Genomic DNA, 16,063 nt, shown 5'->3' on the forward strand with positions numbered 1-16,063 from the left:
TGCTTAGAAGAACACAAAGGCGACCTATCACTATTGGCTTTGGGAGTTAGCTTTGCTCAGTGGTTGCTCTCTCTCTTTTTCTCTCAACCTCAAAGGCGCAATATTTTTATGAAAACACGCAAAATACGCTGTTCTTTAAGTTCTTTGTCTCCCAAAAAGGTATGTTAAAAAAGACGTAAACTTAACACTTTTGGTTAATTACCACATCTTCGTAGTTCTTATCCAACGACTTATGCATTTTGGTGAAAGAAATTAAAATCGTGCTCAGTTGTTGAATCTTCTCGTCGTGTTTTATTATTTTCGCAAAGTGTTATGATCGGTCGTTGCTTACTAACATCCTTTTTTGTGGACGTTTAGACAAGTGACAGATCGTTAGACTACTCATTTTAATAAACAATAAATAGTACATCAATTTGACATGACGTAGGACTTTTGTTCAACCCTTATCTTGGAAAATTGACCCATGAAGTACTAGGGCAAACCGTGAATGAACAAAGCACAGTTGTATGCATTTTATGAATATAGCTGAGCAACGTTGTAAGCAGGTAAGCAAAATTTTTTTGCAAAGCGTTCATTGAGTTTGGAGCTCTACATTTTCTTGTATTTTCTTTATTTGAATAACATTAATACGGTGAGGTTCCAAATGAAAAGAGTCAAATTGTAATGTGTCTTACTTACCGTTCCGGATTGAACGTATGAGGGTCAGGGAAAAACTCCGGATCATGGTGCATTGAGTAGACCGGAATGGCTATTACACTATCTTTAGGCACTTTGATTCCTGTTTCTCCAAGCACATAGTCAACCATTGGACTCCTTTCCAATCTGAAAATAAACAAGGTAAAAACGCGTTGAATATGTAAACAAAAAACTATTTTTGTTGGTAATCTTCGTACAATCCTGACAGATTCATAGGTTTCAGTGACGTAAGAGAGGGGTTTATTATGTGCATCCCTCCGCCGCAAGGTGTTTTAACGGAATGCTACACACTGTAAAAAAAAAGCCCGTGAGTCTGCTTTCCCGCACAACACTCGGAGAGCCAGTCACCACAACTTACGGAAGCAGATCAGCGAATAGCGATGCCGAAACTTAGGTTTAGACCAAAAAACGCAGTCTGAGTTGTGACATTAAGCAATCCAAGCATGACTTTTTGCATTGCCTAATGTCACAACTCAGACTGCGTTTTTTGGTCTAAACATATGTTTCGGCATCGTCATTCGCTGAGCTGCCTCCGTAAGTTGCGGTGATTGGCTTTCCAATGTTGTGTGGGAATGCAGACGCACAGACATTTTTTAGAGTGCAGCGCATCATAACTTAACTTCAAACAATGCCGAGATACAGATCAGTTAACATGAATGTCATTTCAAAGTGAGGTAACGCCGCGTCCTATAGTTCCACAACGTGTAATTGAAGTGCTACTGAAAATATTATATTTTTATTTTAATTTAGCACACACCATTACCAAATCTTAGTAGAGAATGTTTCTTATTCTATTTCAGAAATTGTCTTATGCAGCACCTCCGGTTTCTGAAATTGATCTAGAACGCTGAGTGATTTAAATGGAGAGTATTTTTTTTCATGTTTGCCGGCGATACCAATAAAAATATTCAAAGGGTAACCGGCGTTCGTTCTCTTGTTAACGGTAGTCCTACTCAGCTCTTAACCACTCTTCATGATCAAACGAATTAATTTACATAAATAATTTAGTTTCTGCGCTTTTTGCACTTGTACTATTTCTGCAACTGAATTTCAGCAAGGGGCACTAAGGCAGAAGAGACAAAATCTGAGGGAGAAAAGAGCATGTGTTGTCCTGCTTTCCCCTCTTGTCTGTGTCAGAAAGCGCTACAGTGTTCTCAGAGGTCCCCTAATTTAGGTTACTGTCTTCTGTTTACTATTTGTAATAAATAAATAAATGATAGTTTCAGAATTTTCAAAAATCAGATTCTCTTTGCCATTGATAATATTATTTTAATAAGTTGAATTTATTTTATAGTATACGTATAAGCTAGCATGCTGTGAATGAAATCTCTACCAAAACAATTGTTTATCCTGTATTTACACAAATACACACAAGATGACTTCGTTTTTTTTAACAATGAATAACACAAGGAAAGTATATAAAAATACTAGTTTCTGGATCTTGAAAGTAATAAGCTCGAGGATGTATAATGAAAAAAATATATATATATTATCGCTTGTTTGTTTTCTTATAAAAATGGTACAAGTTTATGTTAAACATCATGCATGGCGATGCCAAGACGTAGCGTTTATTAATGCGAGATACTCCTCAAGCATGTTTATAATTGTAGGGGGACTTCGGAGGTTGAATATTACCGTGGGGCTGGAGGAAACATCCTAAGTGTTTCTGAGATCACTCCGTTGAGGTAGCTGAGCTTTGATATAGCGTCGTAGGTTGGTGAACCTCCCTAGAATTGAAAGTGTGCAAATCAATTTGCATAATGGGAACTGAAATATCCAGTATGAACGCTTGACAAGTATTTATTGAGAAGTATATAAATTTCAAAAACTGGCCCGTGCAGCATTCCATGGATTATATTTCTGGATAGCCTCTTGACTCGAGCAGATAGACTTTAGAACAAAGTTAATATATGTAAAGGAGCAGTAAAGTGCTCTCTATAGATTGCGTTTTCATTAAGCAAACTTAAGATACACCCAATGGACATTTAGGGAGCAGAAAATTGCAATAGAGTGGTCCTTTACCAATTTAAAACGCGACCAAACATTGTGGCACGAGACAAAGAAAAGTGAGATAAAGAAAAGTAACGTGTCGCGAAGTTTGAGCGCGTTTTTAATAGAAAAAACGACAACACATGAGAGTAACACCGATATTTCTAGGATGCTTAAAACGAGTAAGTTGAGCTATTTACCCAAAAAGGACGAACCCAAACATTGTTTTAATACCCGTTTACTATCGACAGCTTACTTCTATAAAACCAGAAGTGTAAACGAATTCCACCAATTTTCCATCGTCGCATGTCCCGCGCTTTTCTCTAGTTACGAAGCTTCGGTATGATAGCAATGTCGTGTCTTTAATTAGGCTTTTATTTCCTTTTAACGAACACACATTTTAAAAACTAAAGGCGCTGAGGATCTTTTACAAAACAGTGGCATGTTAGGACAAACGTAATGAAATAATAGGTCTCTTTTGCAAAATGAAACCTTCGCACTTATTTCCTTGATAGTACAATGGCTCATGAATATCCATCTGATGGGTGAGCTATTCCTATCAGTGCATATTGTACATATTAGTCGCTAAATTATAAAACAAGAAAAGGTAAATAACTGTAATCTACTCTGTACGCTTAAATAACAAGAAAGAATGAAAGGAAATATCCATTAAGCATCCAAAGTTATGGTTGCAACACAAGTTTAGCAAACATCTACTACATCTTATAATGAAATGGAAACTGCATGCAAGGAACATAAATTTAGGAGTAATCACATGTTTTTCAAAGCAGTTGTCCACTTCTTTCCTGAGCTTTTCTTGTACTTCTGGATTGACAGCCAGAATGTACGAAGTAAATGAGGCCAGTGTGGAGGCCGTGTCTTGACCAGCGAGAAAGAATAGAACGCACTGAGCCAGCGCTTCTTCTTCAGTTAAATCTGTGGGTAATAAACAAATGAAACATTAAAAAAATACAAAAAAAACATTGTTTATTGGAATTAATAAATGGGCAGAGGAGTAGTTGCTTATACGCACTTTTGACAGCTGTCGACTTTTTGCTCTGCAATTCCGAGTCAACATCAAAGATTTCTTGGTCTCGGGATTCGGTTATTTCTGAGGCAGTTGAAACCGCTTCGTCTTGAGCGTTCAGCATCATTTGAAGAAAATCGTCATGTACCTGCCATGTTTAAAAAATTACAAACGAAAAGAAAATGAGTGATGTTCTCGAACAAAGCCCAGACTAAAAATTGGGTTATGGTAACCTACGGCAATGTTTCACGGTTCTTTACCTGCTTTCCTTCCTTTCGCTTCTGAATGATGCTCATTGTCGCCTCCTTGTAGAACTCAAACGCATCCATATTGAATATGTTTTTCCGAAGGGTCTTCATAAACCGTTGAAAGAAGACTGTGAAGTGGAGGGAGTGAATGTTGGCCGGTAAGTGAAGCCCCTGCATTCTTGAAATCTTCCTTAGATGCTAAAATATCCCCGTGTGAGGTACGGAGATAGAGCATGCACAAACAAGCATGATTACAAATTTAGATATATGCGCACAATATCTATTTTTGCAGAAAAAAAACACAATGAATGGTACAATTTTTCCTTTTCTTTCTAATAGCCATTTCACATTTTTGAGGTTAGCATCCTATTCCATCACTACTGCTATGTTCACGATGCATTTTACGCTCAGAAAGACAGCCTGTCTCTCTGTAACTCTTCGTTTCTCAATACACGTGACTTTCTGGAGAAACGGGGCTTGCTCGAACAACTTTCTTTGGGAAGGCAACGGCCGTATTAGCTAGAAGACCGCCATACTTGCCTACGCTGCAAAATACGCCACAATGAACTACGCTGAGTGACACCAGAGCTTGCTTTTTTAACGTCAATCTACTTATCGCATGAGACCAGGATGACAATAATTATATAAGTTGTATTTTTCACTCTATGATTTTGATATATGCGACGTGTCTATCCACATGTTTTACGATTCTGTTAGCTACAAACTCCGGTCTGGGTATTTGAGAAGAACCTTAAATAAATACTGACATCCCCCCAAAAAATTGTTAGCCGTTTTAATAAGGTGTCAGGAGACTACCCAAGAACGATTTTGCTAAAGGGTGACGTATGTCTTTAACAAAGCCAGAAAACTCAACTGCTTTGAACCAAAACCGAAACACAACCGCCGAATCTAATGGCCAGAAGTCACGTGGCTACACCCGACAGCGGTTTTTCTTTCCTCTGCTTTTCCGGCCTCTGAAGCAGACGACGAAGACGGCGACCGTGCGTGAACCGTTTGTAGTTCGGTTGTTTGGCGCTTATATTCCTTCTGCTCCGTGTCCTGCGCTTAAAGATCGATTGGCGGGTACGTACCGCGCCATCGCGTCGTCCAGCCCGTGGTACGTCACCATATTGAGAAGGACGTGTACATGCACTTCCTGTGATCTGTGCAACATTTTTTTTTTTCGATCAACGTTTTTGCAGTTTTTTTTAGGCCAAAAAATAGCGGTCCGTATTCTTTTCTAATTTTACTTTTGAATGTGTGTATTAGATCACTCACTACTTTGAATGTATTTGGTACAAATAGTTTAAACACCAAGTGACCATGGAAGCAAAAGTGAGCGCGACTGAAACAGGTCGATTTTCGAGCGGCTGTTTTCAGGCGGAAAGAGAATGAATTTCGAGCAGTACATTGTGTTCTTAGTTGGGCTCCTATAGGTCATGTTCAAATAAAAATTTTCCACTAGCATAAATCCCGTCTCAGGGCCTCTTTATTACCCATTTAAAAATTAATGATACAAACGCATCGCGTACAAAAGATTTTTATGGGTTATGCTCAGTGTTCTTGATTCGGTGTTCTTCGGTATCAACGTTTGGTGTCGAACATAAAATTTCGGGTTTATCCTGGATTATCTTGAAACAAACAGATCACCGGCGCGGCATCTTCGAATTTCGAAGGAAGATACGCGTGACCCAAACACTTTGAAGACGTCCCCGTATTAATACCCAGAACAAAAGTAGATACGATATACGGTGAAAAAGCCCTGGAAGTTCGCGGTCAGTTCATTGTGGGGTTGTGTTCCAGGTAAAAAACTGATTTAGAGACAGATTTGTTTCCCCTGAAGCTTAGGATTTTTTTTATTCGATGACATCTTGGATTCGGAGTTCTCCCGAAACCGGAAACCCGGAACCCAGGTATAGGCCACAAACAACTCGGCAGAATTATATTACGAAAACCTTGCCTATTACGTACTTGCGAGACTGTTAATGTATCAATAAAAAAAACAAAAAATACTGGGAATTTGGTTTTAATGAGACTTAGAGACAGAAACAAAAAGCTTAGATGAGCGTCATAGATATTTATATGTGAAAGCAAACATTCATGCCATCAGTACAATGGAATCGTGAAGCCATACCGCGACAGACATAATATAAGAGTTACCTCTGTATGCGACAGAGATACTATTTAAAACAAGCTGTTTTAAGATGACATATTGAATTATTTTATTTCTTGAGTCACCAAGAACTTCTTAGTCTACAATGTGGTGCTCCATATGAATGAGATTTGACGAGTAAGGTAAGTAGCGCTACATATTGTTCTTACTAACGGTTATGTAACCTGAAACACAGAAACAAAAGCATTTCAAATATTTCTCTGAATATGTTTTCAGTCAGTTTGTAAGCATATCGGGGGATCTTTTTGTCGACTTAGAATACGGTCTCAGTCCTATATATCTAGGAAAAGCATTTGTCTAATATGTGTGTGTGTGCCAGCTCGTATTCTAAATAGATGTTAATTTGAACATGGGGTGACTAAGTGTCACACCCGCTTTAAAGGCCGCCAATCTCTCCCCAACACCATCATTTATTTTCTCTTTCTCTTTCTTTGGTGTCAGGACCTTTTTCCTTTGACTTTGGTACACACCGGCGTATACAAAAAAGACTGTTCTACGAGGTGCGATAAAAAATATCGAGACAAGTTTTTCAGCGTGAAAAGGAAATGCAACACGGTGGTGCGCGCGCAGGTGTCGAGGGCAGGGGCCTCCATGAATTGCAAACCCAGAGAAAAGCTCACCGGAGCAAAGCTCACCCAGTTTTGTGCGGGTCCGGAGAAACGCTCACCAGTCTTTTGACGGACCCGGAGGGAAGCTCAGCTCGAATTCATCTTTCAGCGCATCGCTACCCCATTCGTAGTTAAAAAATGTTTTTCTTTCTCCCATAGCGCAAGCGATGGAAAAATAATTGAGTTTTTTAACATTGAAAAGGGGGGGAGGGTTTATCGATGCGCTGATTGATGAAGCTTTTTACGACGAGACAGTTTTGGTGGCGCATGTGTGGTTAGTGTGCCTTTAATGTTCTACTGGTTCTTGTTTTCACTATTAAAAAGCTAAGTGCGAGTCAGTGCGAGTCCTGTGTTGTCTGTTCCTTTTCTTAGTCATCGTTGTTACGCGCTATTACACCTACACTATTTTCAACTTGCGCCAACTAGCCCAGCTCCCTGCTTTGGTAAAGTGGTCGTTATCATTTAATAGCAGTAGTGATAACAATGCTTAAGGCGCCTCTCACGCAGGGGGTACACCGTGCAACAGAGTTAGCGCCAAGCGATTTTTCGCATTTTACTTGCAGTAGGGGCTGATCAGCGTCAAACGTTTATCGATAACTTTGTGCCCCGAATGAGCAATTTCCATAAACGAGTAGTTTTCATAGAAATGGCTAAAGTGTAAAGAAGAAAAAAAAATAAAAAGCCCATCATTCGTTCATACGATTGTGTCACGAAGTGTACACACTCCACATCAGGTGGCTCAGCTGTAAGTAAAATGTGAAAAATAATTATTAAAAAACTTTTTAAAAATATGTTAGATATAATTTATTTAAATCAAACTAATATCACTGTAGCTAGAAAATGTTGATTATTTTTCATTATATGCCTTTTTAAACACGGCTGGAGCCCAGGATCTCTGGGTTCCAGGATCCCTGAAACCCAGGGATCCTGGGTTCCAGCCCCACCCCTGCCAGTTTCTATCTGGATGGGCATCGTACCGGCGTGCGGTCGTGTATCACTACTGCGTGACCACGTTAAAGACCCCAGGTTAGCAGTCGCACTGCACTGGCAAAATTGCTCATCTACAGTGTAAACCAGTGTCGCCCCATCCTGGCAGACCGACCTTAGGCTGTATAAAGGCTAAAAAACATCCAATTTGACTTTGATTTTCTGGTTGTTTGATCAATTCTTCCGATCAGTTACAAGAATGCGAAAAACAAGAACTACAGCAATTATAACAACTTTTTTAGGAAAATCCCACCCTACTAGAACAAAGACAGCTTAGTTTTTTTTTTTTGTTTTGTTAGGGGCAAAGTTGTTTTGGCTTTTCTTTTTCGTGATACGATTTTCTTGCGATACGACGTTCCTTTCCCTGTTTTCGTTTCGATATTCGCAAGCTGAAATGACGCGTCACGTCACTGCCGCATTTCGGAACTAGCATGTGCCTTAAATCAGCAATGGCTGTCGTCTACCCAGTTGAGCGAATTTGAAATTAGCAGTGCACAGAAAGCTGGTCAAAAAAATTGAGTCCTCCGAAACCAGTGGCCGGGATGGTCTAATCGGTTAAGGCGTCGCCCCGGATAGGCAAAAGTTGCGGGTTCGGTACCCGCTCCTGGCCCAATTTTTCTCCAGCTCCCTTTACCGTTCCCTAACTTTCATGCAAAAAATGCAATAAACGCCTTCTCTCCTTTTCGTTCACAATATTACTGCGGCTGCACTTATCACTCTCACTCATTACCATTATATAAACGGTGAAGCCTGTCCCTATAGGGAGGAGTGGTTCCCAAGACATCTTGGAAGACGGGCCCTTTCAGACATTTGCGAGCTGAAATGACGTACCAGTGCACTGCCGCAATTCGGAACTAGCAGTGGTCTTAAACCATACATACACATACATACGTGTATTCAAAAGAGTGGTAAATAACTTTTAAATGTTGTACGTGTCAGAGGATATATAAAATACAAGGCATAGTGGTATCGCTAATTTGCTTACCTTGAATGGCCACTAGGAATGTTATCTTCGCAAAAAACGCGTTTTTTGCTGAAATGACGAAGTTGGATGTGTCTTCAGAATCATTTCCTAATTTGGTTCCAAATGCACAGCTGGCTGTGACGTCTAGAGTGAAGTGACCATAAAATCTACGAAAAACATGCAGGATAAAGTTGATGTTAATAAATCAGCACCATGGAGAAAAAGGTAAAGCGTACGAACACATTTTGTAATACGCTTTTCCTAGACACTTTGCAGTTGGCCGACGCTGAATAAAAAGAAAATAAATAAATCATAAAACGAAAATAATTGAACGCCAATACATATTTGAGCCATGTTCGGGATTCCAGGAAAGTGGCGCTCTTTTATTTTTTTAAATTTCCCACATTGTGCACACAACCCTGGTAGTTCGATATCCTCGGTATGCTACTAATGCAGAAAACAGTGCCCAGCGTCGAACAGGCGAATACGAAAATATGGCGTTGTAGCATTGATATTATAGCGGTACTCCTGAGGCGCGTGCCGGGAACCACGGAAGACGAAGAAAATTCGCGTGAAGACTGCTTGTGACACCCTTCTAATCTGGTGTTATTTGGTTATGGACGTTCTCTTGTAAATTAAAAACGTAACAATATGATGAATCCATATAGGCTCGAGCTCCCAGCAGCTCCAGCTTTTCCAAAAGAACAGCTTCAAGGATTTCCATAAAAATCGGGTCTCGGTAGCAACATTTTTCTGTTCTAGTGCATTATTTATGGGTATTCAAGTATCGCGGAGGAATGTTTCATGAAGAGAGAGATCGAATTTCGGCTAACTTCTAGCAGAAAGCTGCCATTCGCAGTAGGTGCATATATGGTGCATGTATGGTTAACAGGTTGCCCCGATGTACAACGTGTATATGACTTATACACATGTATACGTCTATAATATGGATTACTTACCTGTAAATATGAATTATACACGTGTATACGTGTATAACGAATCAAGACTTAGCTTCCCCGTTTTAATTTTATGATAAAAGACGGGAGCGAGTGCTGGTTTGTAAAGCTAGCACAGGATCGCACTGGTCTTATGCACGACGTAGTCGTTCATTCCAATTTGCTGCCTCCGTTATACTTCTTCGTGCTTCAAGCTCAGCTTGCCCGCAGTCCCTGGCTGTCCGTGCCAGAACATCTGGTTTGTTATCACTACGAAGTTTCTGAAAGGCATGTGTCTGCGGAAAGCCGTTAACGCTTGTTTTCGCTGAACGCAAGGATGTTAGAACCAACACAGTGAATATCGGTTATATACGCAAAAACACAGAAACCCGAAAAGAACAAACAGAGTTGTGAGATCGCCACATAACACATCACGATGACAGCAGAAAGGTGCGTTTCGACACACTTCCGTACGCACACCGGTGGGACACATCCATAGCTGCCGAAGTAACACCGTAATGAATTTTGACGTCATAAAAATACTCTTTCAAGCCTTCGCACACCGCCGACTTCATGTTACCTGTGTCCCTTGTGCGAAATGGCCAAGTGAACTAACAAAACTGTGACCAGTCATTAGGCTCGCAAATAAACTCATAATATCTTGAATGGTGTTTCGTTCCAGCCGGAAATAAGCGAATGAAATTCTGCTCTGAAATTGTGCGCAAAGGATGCTCTTGACGTAGAGGTGTCCGCAATGTTCGTGATGCTGTGATCATGCTTCTTTGCGTAATACTAAGTACTGGCACAAAACTCAAACTAACATTTAAACGGCACTCTACTAATGTAGACCCAGACTCCCGTAGATTCTTTGACACGGTAAGGCAAGCAAGCTGATCAAAGAACTAAAATAAATAAACTTCTTACGATAAGGACCCGAAATAACTCTTTTGATGCTATGCAAAACAACGACACGAACACTCGTATGAAGGGTGCTTGGGGTCATTGCAAAATTAGCACACAAGCCAAAAGTCGAACACTGACATAATAACGGTGATAATGACGTACTTCATAGCCGGACTGTATCATATCTGTGTTATTAATGTTTATGTTTCAAAGTGATTTTGGAGCTCGAAATGCGTATGATAACGTATTTACTGTAAAGGAATACAGTAAAGAAGGCAATAAGAAAATACTAGCTCAGAAGGCAAGTACATCCTTTTATATTTCATCAAGAATGTCATGAATTGAAAGTGCGATGCGCCTTTGGTGGGTGGTTTGGATATACGAAAACGCTCTTCGAAGCTTGACGTTCCTGTTTATAACCGCTGATATAAAAATCTTCCTAGTCGTGGAAGTTTTCCTTTCGGACAGCATTAAGCATATTTGTTCACTATTTGTTTATACCATAGTGAGGTTGGGAGAATGAGAGTAGGGGTTGCAATGGAAGAAAAAGGTCCCAAACCCTGGCATCGACTACAGTACTACCCCGAGGTGGACACCTGAGAGGATCAAGCTTTGCAGTAACATTAGTGGGGGCTTTACAAGTGCACTCTCAGAAATATGGGGTGCAGTACTTACACCCCTGGCCCCATATATAAGACTCAAAACTACATTTAGACGTTTTTCAGTTCACGTCCAACTGACGTTACCAACTTGTACTAGCGGATTGATAGCCATATGATAGAACTTACGAAATAGCGAATGTACATATAAAAAAAAGCACACTGAGGTTTTTGCAGCAGGTTGACAGAACCTTAAGTGTTCTTTGTAGTATTTAATTCTTAGATTTACTATTTCAATAAGTTGCATTACTCGACTAACAAGCCACTCATAAAAGTTGGTATCACCGATTCGACGTCAGCGGACTGAACGTCGATTTGTAGTTTTTTTTGTAGTTTACACAAGGCGTGGAAATACTACACTCCCTATTTCTGAGAGCATGATCTGTTCGACAAATGACTTCCCAAAAATAATAGAGCTTCACCCCAGGCCCTCTTTCCCAAATTACAAACAACTACGCACCTACCGTTTCATGTCAACGTCAAGCTCTTTTTCTGCTGCGTTCTTCAGCTTGCGAGACATGTGTTGGGCACTTTGCTCAATTAGGTCGTGCATCTGAAAGTAAACAAAAAATTAGGAGAATGAACAAAGGAACAAGACAATTTGTTTACAATTTGAGCTGGACTTGACTGAAGGGTAGGTAATTACCGTTTTGCTAGGCGCATATATTGTGGAGATGCAAGTCGAAAAACGTCATATTTTGCAAAAAAAGAAAGGTCAATTCAGGTTTTATGGTCTGTAATAATCTTTGAACCTTGATATGTTGGGTTCATGGATTACAAGGAACAATTATGATCTCAAAAGTTGTCAGTGGTTAGAATTTATATTTTTTATCTTTATAAAAAAATAAGGAACCTTTGTTACAAACGCCTATCGAGGATAGCGTCTCTGGAACGTTCAATTATATTAAAATAAAGTATGTATCACAAACATAACATTTTTTTGTTGTTCGCTGCACTTCGGGGTTTAAAAGGAGCAAATGAAATTATTTTATTAGGCTTTCTTAAGTATGTTGATAAAGCCACTGAGTGCGCAAAAACATGTTTTTTTTTGTGCATAAGCATTGCATCCAGCACACAAAATAAAATCTATATTGATACTAGCATCATATATATATATAATGAAACGTGTCCCAGTTTATAATGCTTGAGTTTATATATATATATATATATATATATATATATATATATATATATATATATATATATATATATATATATATATATATATATATATATATATATATATATATAAACTCAAGCATTATAAACTGCGACACGTTTCATTTAGTTATCGTAAAGAATAATAAAAATGTGTCCTCTGGCGCAGGTTTTGTTTAATTACTTATTACAGAACGGCCACGTTCATTACCTTTCTCAGTTTTCCTGTTGTAAAAGCCGGGCTTGTGGCAGAACGAATTTTCTTCCATTCCTTGGGGGGCACCACTGTCATCATGTTGGCCAAGTACGGGTCGTCGAATTTCGGATTCTAGGAATTTATTCAATAGTAATTTAGACTTTGAAGTGTTGAAGTGATTTTTCGCGCTACACAACTAGCTTATACACAGAGCATCGATAACCTTTATGACATTGCTACACGATCTGCACTTCAAACGTACTATCGCACTCTAGATATAGTACTATTTAATAACAGGTTTCTACACATTCGAGTATATTAGACACGTGCGCAGCTGCCAGTAATAAGTGCTGTGTTGATCCGCCAAAGCTTTATTTGCGAAAGCTCGAATTATGACAAAAACATTGCACTGGCATGTAACATGTATAAGACACCGCCCCCCCCCTTCTACACTGTTGCATAGATAAGCATGATTTATGTTATGCATAGAAAGGAAAATCCAACCAGCGATAAGGCAATAATTTAGGGTGTATGCCATGGCAGTAATACTAATTGATTTATATGTTTGTTGATAGGTTCGCTAGGCCAGAGCCTACTTTATTTACTGTGGAGTGTATGTACATTGAGGGAATTTTGTATCATACGTTTAAAAAGTATTGCACCGAATACGCTATAGAGGAAGGCTAGGCACTTTCCAGAGTTACTAAAAAGATTTACACCTTGTGTGTAGATCTAAAAAATGCAAGTCTGTTGACCAACATATAGGCGTGTATCAAGGCGTAATGCGACGTATATAATTTAGATTTATGTTTTTAAAAGAATGCTGAACCGTTTTTTTTATTTATGGAAAAACACATAAATCGTCTTCATGTGGCCTCCAAAATTACAAATATCAGGTTTTTCTTTTTTGGTTTGTTTGTTTGGTGCATTTAGGTTGTAGAAAAGTATTTTCAAAATACCGCTGAAGCTTCTTTTTTTTTTTGGGGGGGGGGGGGAAGGGGGGGGGGGGGTGCGTGACGTGATATCAAGAGTTTTCGGAATCTCGACTTTCGCGCATCTTCAGCTTCTGTCAAAGCTAAGCACTCATGCTATATTCAGAAAGTTTAGAAAAAGACGTCCCTACTGGTGCCTGTGCCGAGGAATACACCTGGTAAGTTTGCAATTGCGCGCTGCCCTCAGGAGCGACACGCACTTGGCGGCCGAAATGTCCTGATATATTGCGTAACGACTGGTTGGAGGATTTTCGTGTTTTCTCGCGTTTAGGTGCACCTTTCAGGAAAACAAACGTAATATTCACATACACGGGATAAAACTGGTGTTTCCGTCTTCTGAGTGGCTGCAATGTATACATCGCATTTGGGTCTCTAGAGGTTCTGGGCAGTGCGGCGCTTTAGGCATAGCTCTCTTTTAATTCAAATGGAATGATCTTTAATATATTTTTCTTTCTTCACAGTAATTATTAGTGATAGTTGTATCCCCAAATTCGTTTGAACGTTTAAGCTGAGACACACTTTATGAATCCTTATGAACAGTTTCTCCAATATGAATGACGGTTGGGGTGAGCGCTTTTATGATCTCATGGACCCCCCAACCTTTTCATAACCTAAGAAGATGGTAGAAAGTATTGACTCACAACTCTTTGGCTAAGCGCGAAGTCCTTGACAAATATGTCCTTGAGGAGCTCCGGCTCAGCTACATAAAGAACTGGTTTGCCGTCTTCAAAGGATCTGAAATATTTGTGATATTTTCATGACAAATCAAATTAAATATGACATAAAAGCACAAACTTTTGTACCAAACTTACCCAAACAAGCGTCCGTATTTTTTGTAGAGAGCTCCTTCGACAACTTGAAACGGCTGAAATATAGAGCAGAACATGAAACAACGCGGTTAACACAGTGGGTTTCCCTTTGTGGAAAGGGGGGGGGGGGGGTGGAGTGGAAGAATACAACGTAGAAACACAGTATGTCTGCGTGTCCATAGAACGACGTGTATTGTGACTCAAGTGTCAACACGCTTTGCCCTCGATAAAGTCATAAGTATCGGTGCTGCCTCAGTGTGAGAAGATCACCGGTCGGGCTGCCGCAATAGGCAGATTCACGTAAAGCGGACGAGCCTCAAGCAGAGCCCCATGGAGCAAGGCCCTTCCTCGCCGAGGGCCTATCGGTTATTTGAGGGAGGGCTAATATAGCCTGCGGGAAATGGAGGAGCCCGTGGTTGACGGTATACTCCGTTCACCCCTAAGCTGAGACGACGGTAGAAGCTAAGTCTTCGTTGGACCAGTCACACGTCTCTCTTTCGCCACGTGGTCACGCTTTCGCCCATATGCACCAGGGGGGTAAAGGTGGGTGAGGAGGAGTGGCAAATCCCGTGCGCCGACATCCTGGGTCCCGAGTGAACGATCGCGAAAGAGAGCGACAGAACACGACAGAAAGAAAGCAACGTTGCCATGGTAAACGCGAAGAGTGTAAACTCTCAGCAATATAAACAGTGATAATTTAACGTTGTAAACTAAATCCTGAGCTATTCTAACGCTTATAAAAAGCAATAAAGTCATTACGCTGCATTAACTTCCCTTCTGTCGAAATCTCGGAAATCTGGTGGTTGCGCAGTTTCGTATTCCTCAACCGCGCCCAGCCGCGCCCCACCAGCGAAGCCGGGTATATGGTTTAGTTTAGCGTTAACGCGAAGCCGTACATCTGCGCGCTATGCAAAAAGAAACCTTCGAAAGGAACGCGAGTATTTTTCCACCGGTAAGTTCGTGGATTGTTGAAGTTCACGAAACTGCTCTGATGATGTAACCGTGTTTGGGACCCAGAGGGTCTGCCTGCATGGTCCGCCGCTTGCGGCAGCCAGAATGTATGGGAAAATGGCGGACCTTTTCCTCTAAATTTAGTTTATGATCTCTATGATATGCACCCGTAGAGAGCCGGGTCAGGTGACGAAAAAAAGTGAAAGCCGTTTACAAATCCCTGTAACGCCGAATTGGAGCGCAGCTCTTGAGGAGGAGGAGTGAAGGGTACTGAGGGGAGGGTAGACCCCTCCTCCTCCCCTCATTCTTTAATATGCTCCGGGGGGGGCGGTCACGTGACCTCGGGGGGGGGGGGGGGGGGGTGTCACGTGACTTCGGGGAGGGGGGTCACGTGACCTCGGGGGGTCACGTGACCTCAGAGGGGTCACGTGACCTGGGGGTCACGTGGGGGTCACCTTGGGGTCACGTGACCTTGAGATGACCTTGGGAGGGGCCACGTGACCTTGGGGAGGAGACCACGTGACCTCGGGGTCACGTGACCTCAGAGGGGTCACGTGACGGGGGTCACGTGACCTTCAAAGGGTCACGTGGGGTCTTGGGGTCACGTGACCTTGAGATGACCTTGGGAGGGGTCACGTGACCTCGAGGGGTCACGTGACCTTGGGAGTCACGTGGGGTCACGTGGCCTTGAGATGACCTTGGGAGGGGTCACGTGACCTGGAGGGGTCACGTGACCTTGGGGGTCACGTGACCTTGGGATGACCTTGG

The 16,063-nt window shown here is 41.1% G+C and overlaps 1 protein-coding gene across 2 annotated transcripts in view; it reads right to left on the minus strand.

The window, feature by feature from the left end:
• Positions 1-16,063, minus strand: part of LOC120836257 (cytochrome P450 3A41) — a 35,302-nt gene that overhangs the window by 3,300 nt on the left and 15,939 nt on the right. For both annotated transcript variants that reach the window (XM_040208486.3, XM_040208484.2), the window contains exons 3-12: positions 14,348-14,400; positions 14,177-14,270; positions 12,559-12,675; positions 11,654-11,742; positions 8,714-8,859; positions 3,973-4,088; positions 3,719-3,860; positions 3,461-3,621; positions 2,332-2,423; positions 679-822 (exon numbers count right to left, since the gene is read on the minus strand). In XM_040208486.3, coding sequence (XP_040064420.1) covers positions 679-822; positions 2,332-2,423; positions 3,461-3,621; positions 3,719-3,860; positions 3,973-4,088; positions 8,714-8,859; positions 11,654-11,742; positions 12,559-12,675; positions 14,177-14,270; positions 14,348-14,400 — 1,154 coding nt within the window. The remainder of the gene's footprint in view (positions 1-678; positions 823-2,331; positions 2,424-3,460; positions 3,622-3,718; positions 3,861-3,972; positions 4,089-8,713; positions 8,860-11,653; positions 11,743-12,558; positions 12,676-14,176; positions 14,271-14,347; positions 14,401-16,063) is intronic.

The sequence above is a fragment of the Ixodes scapularis genome, unplaced genomic scaffold, assembly GCF_016920785.2.
Source record: "Ixodes scapularis isolate PalLabHiFi unplaced genomic scaffold, ASM1692078v2 PGA_scaffold0__279_contigs__length_252992795, whole genome shotgun sequence".
NCBI lineage: Eukaryota > Metazoa > Arthropoda > Arachnida > Ixodida > Ixodidae > Ixodes > Ixodes scapularis.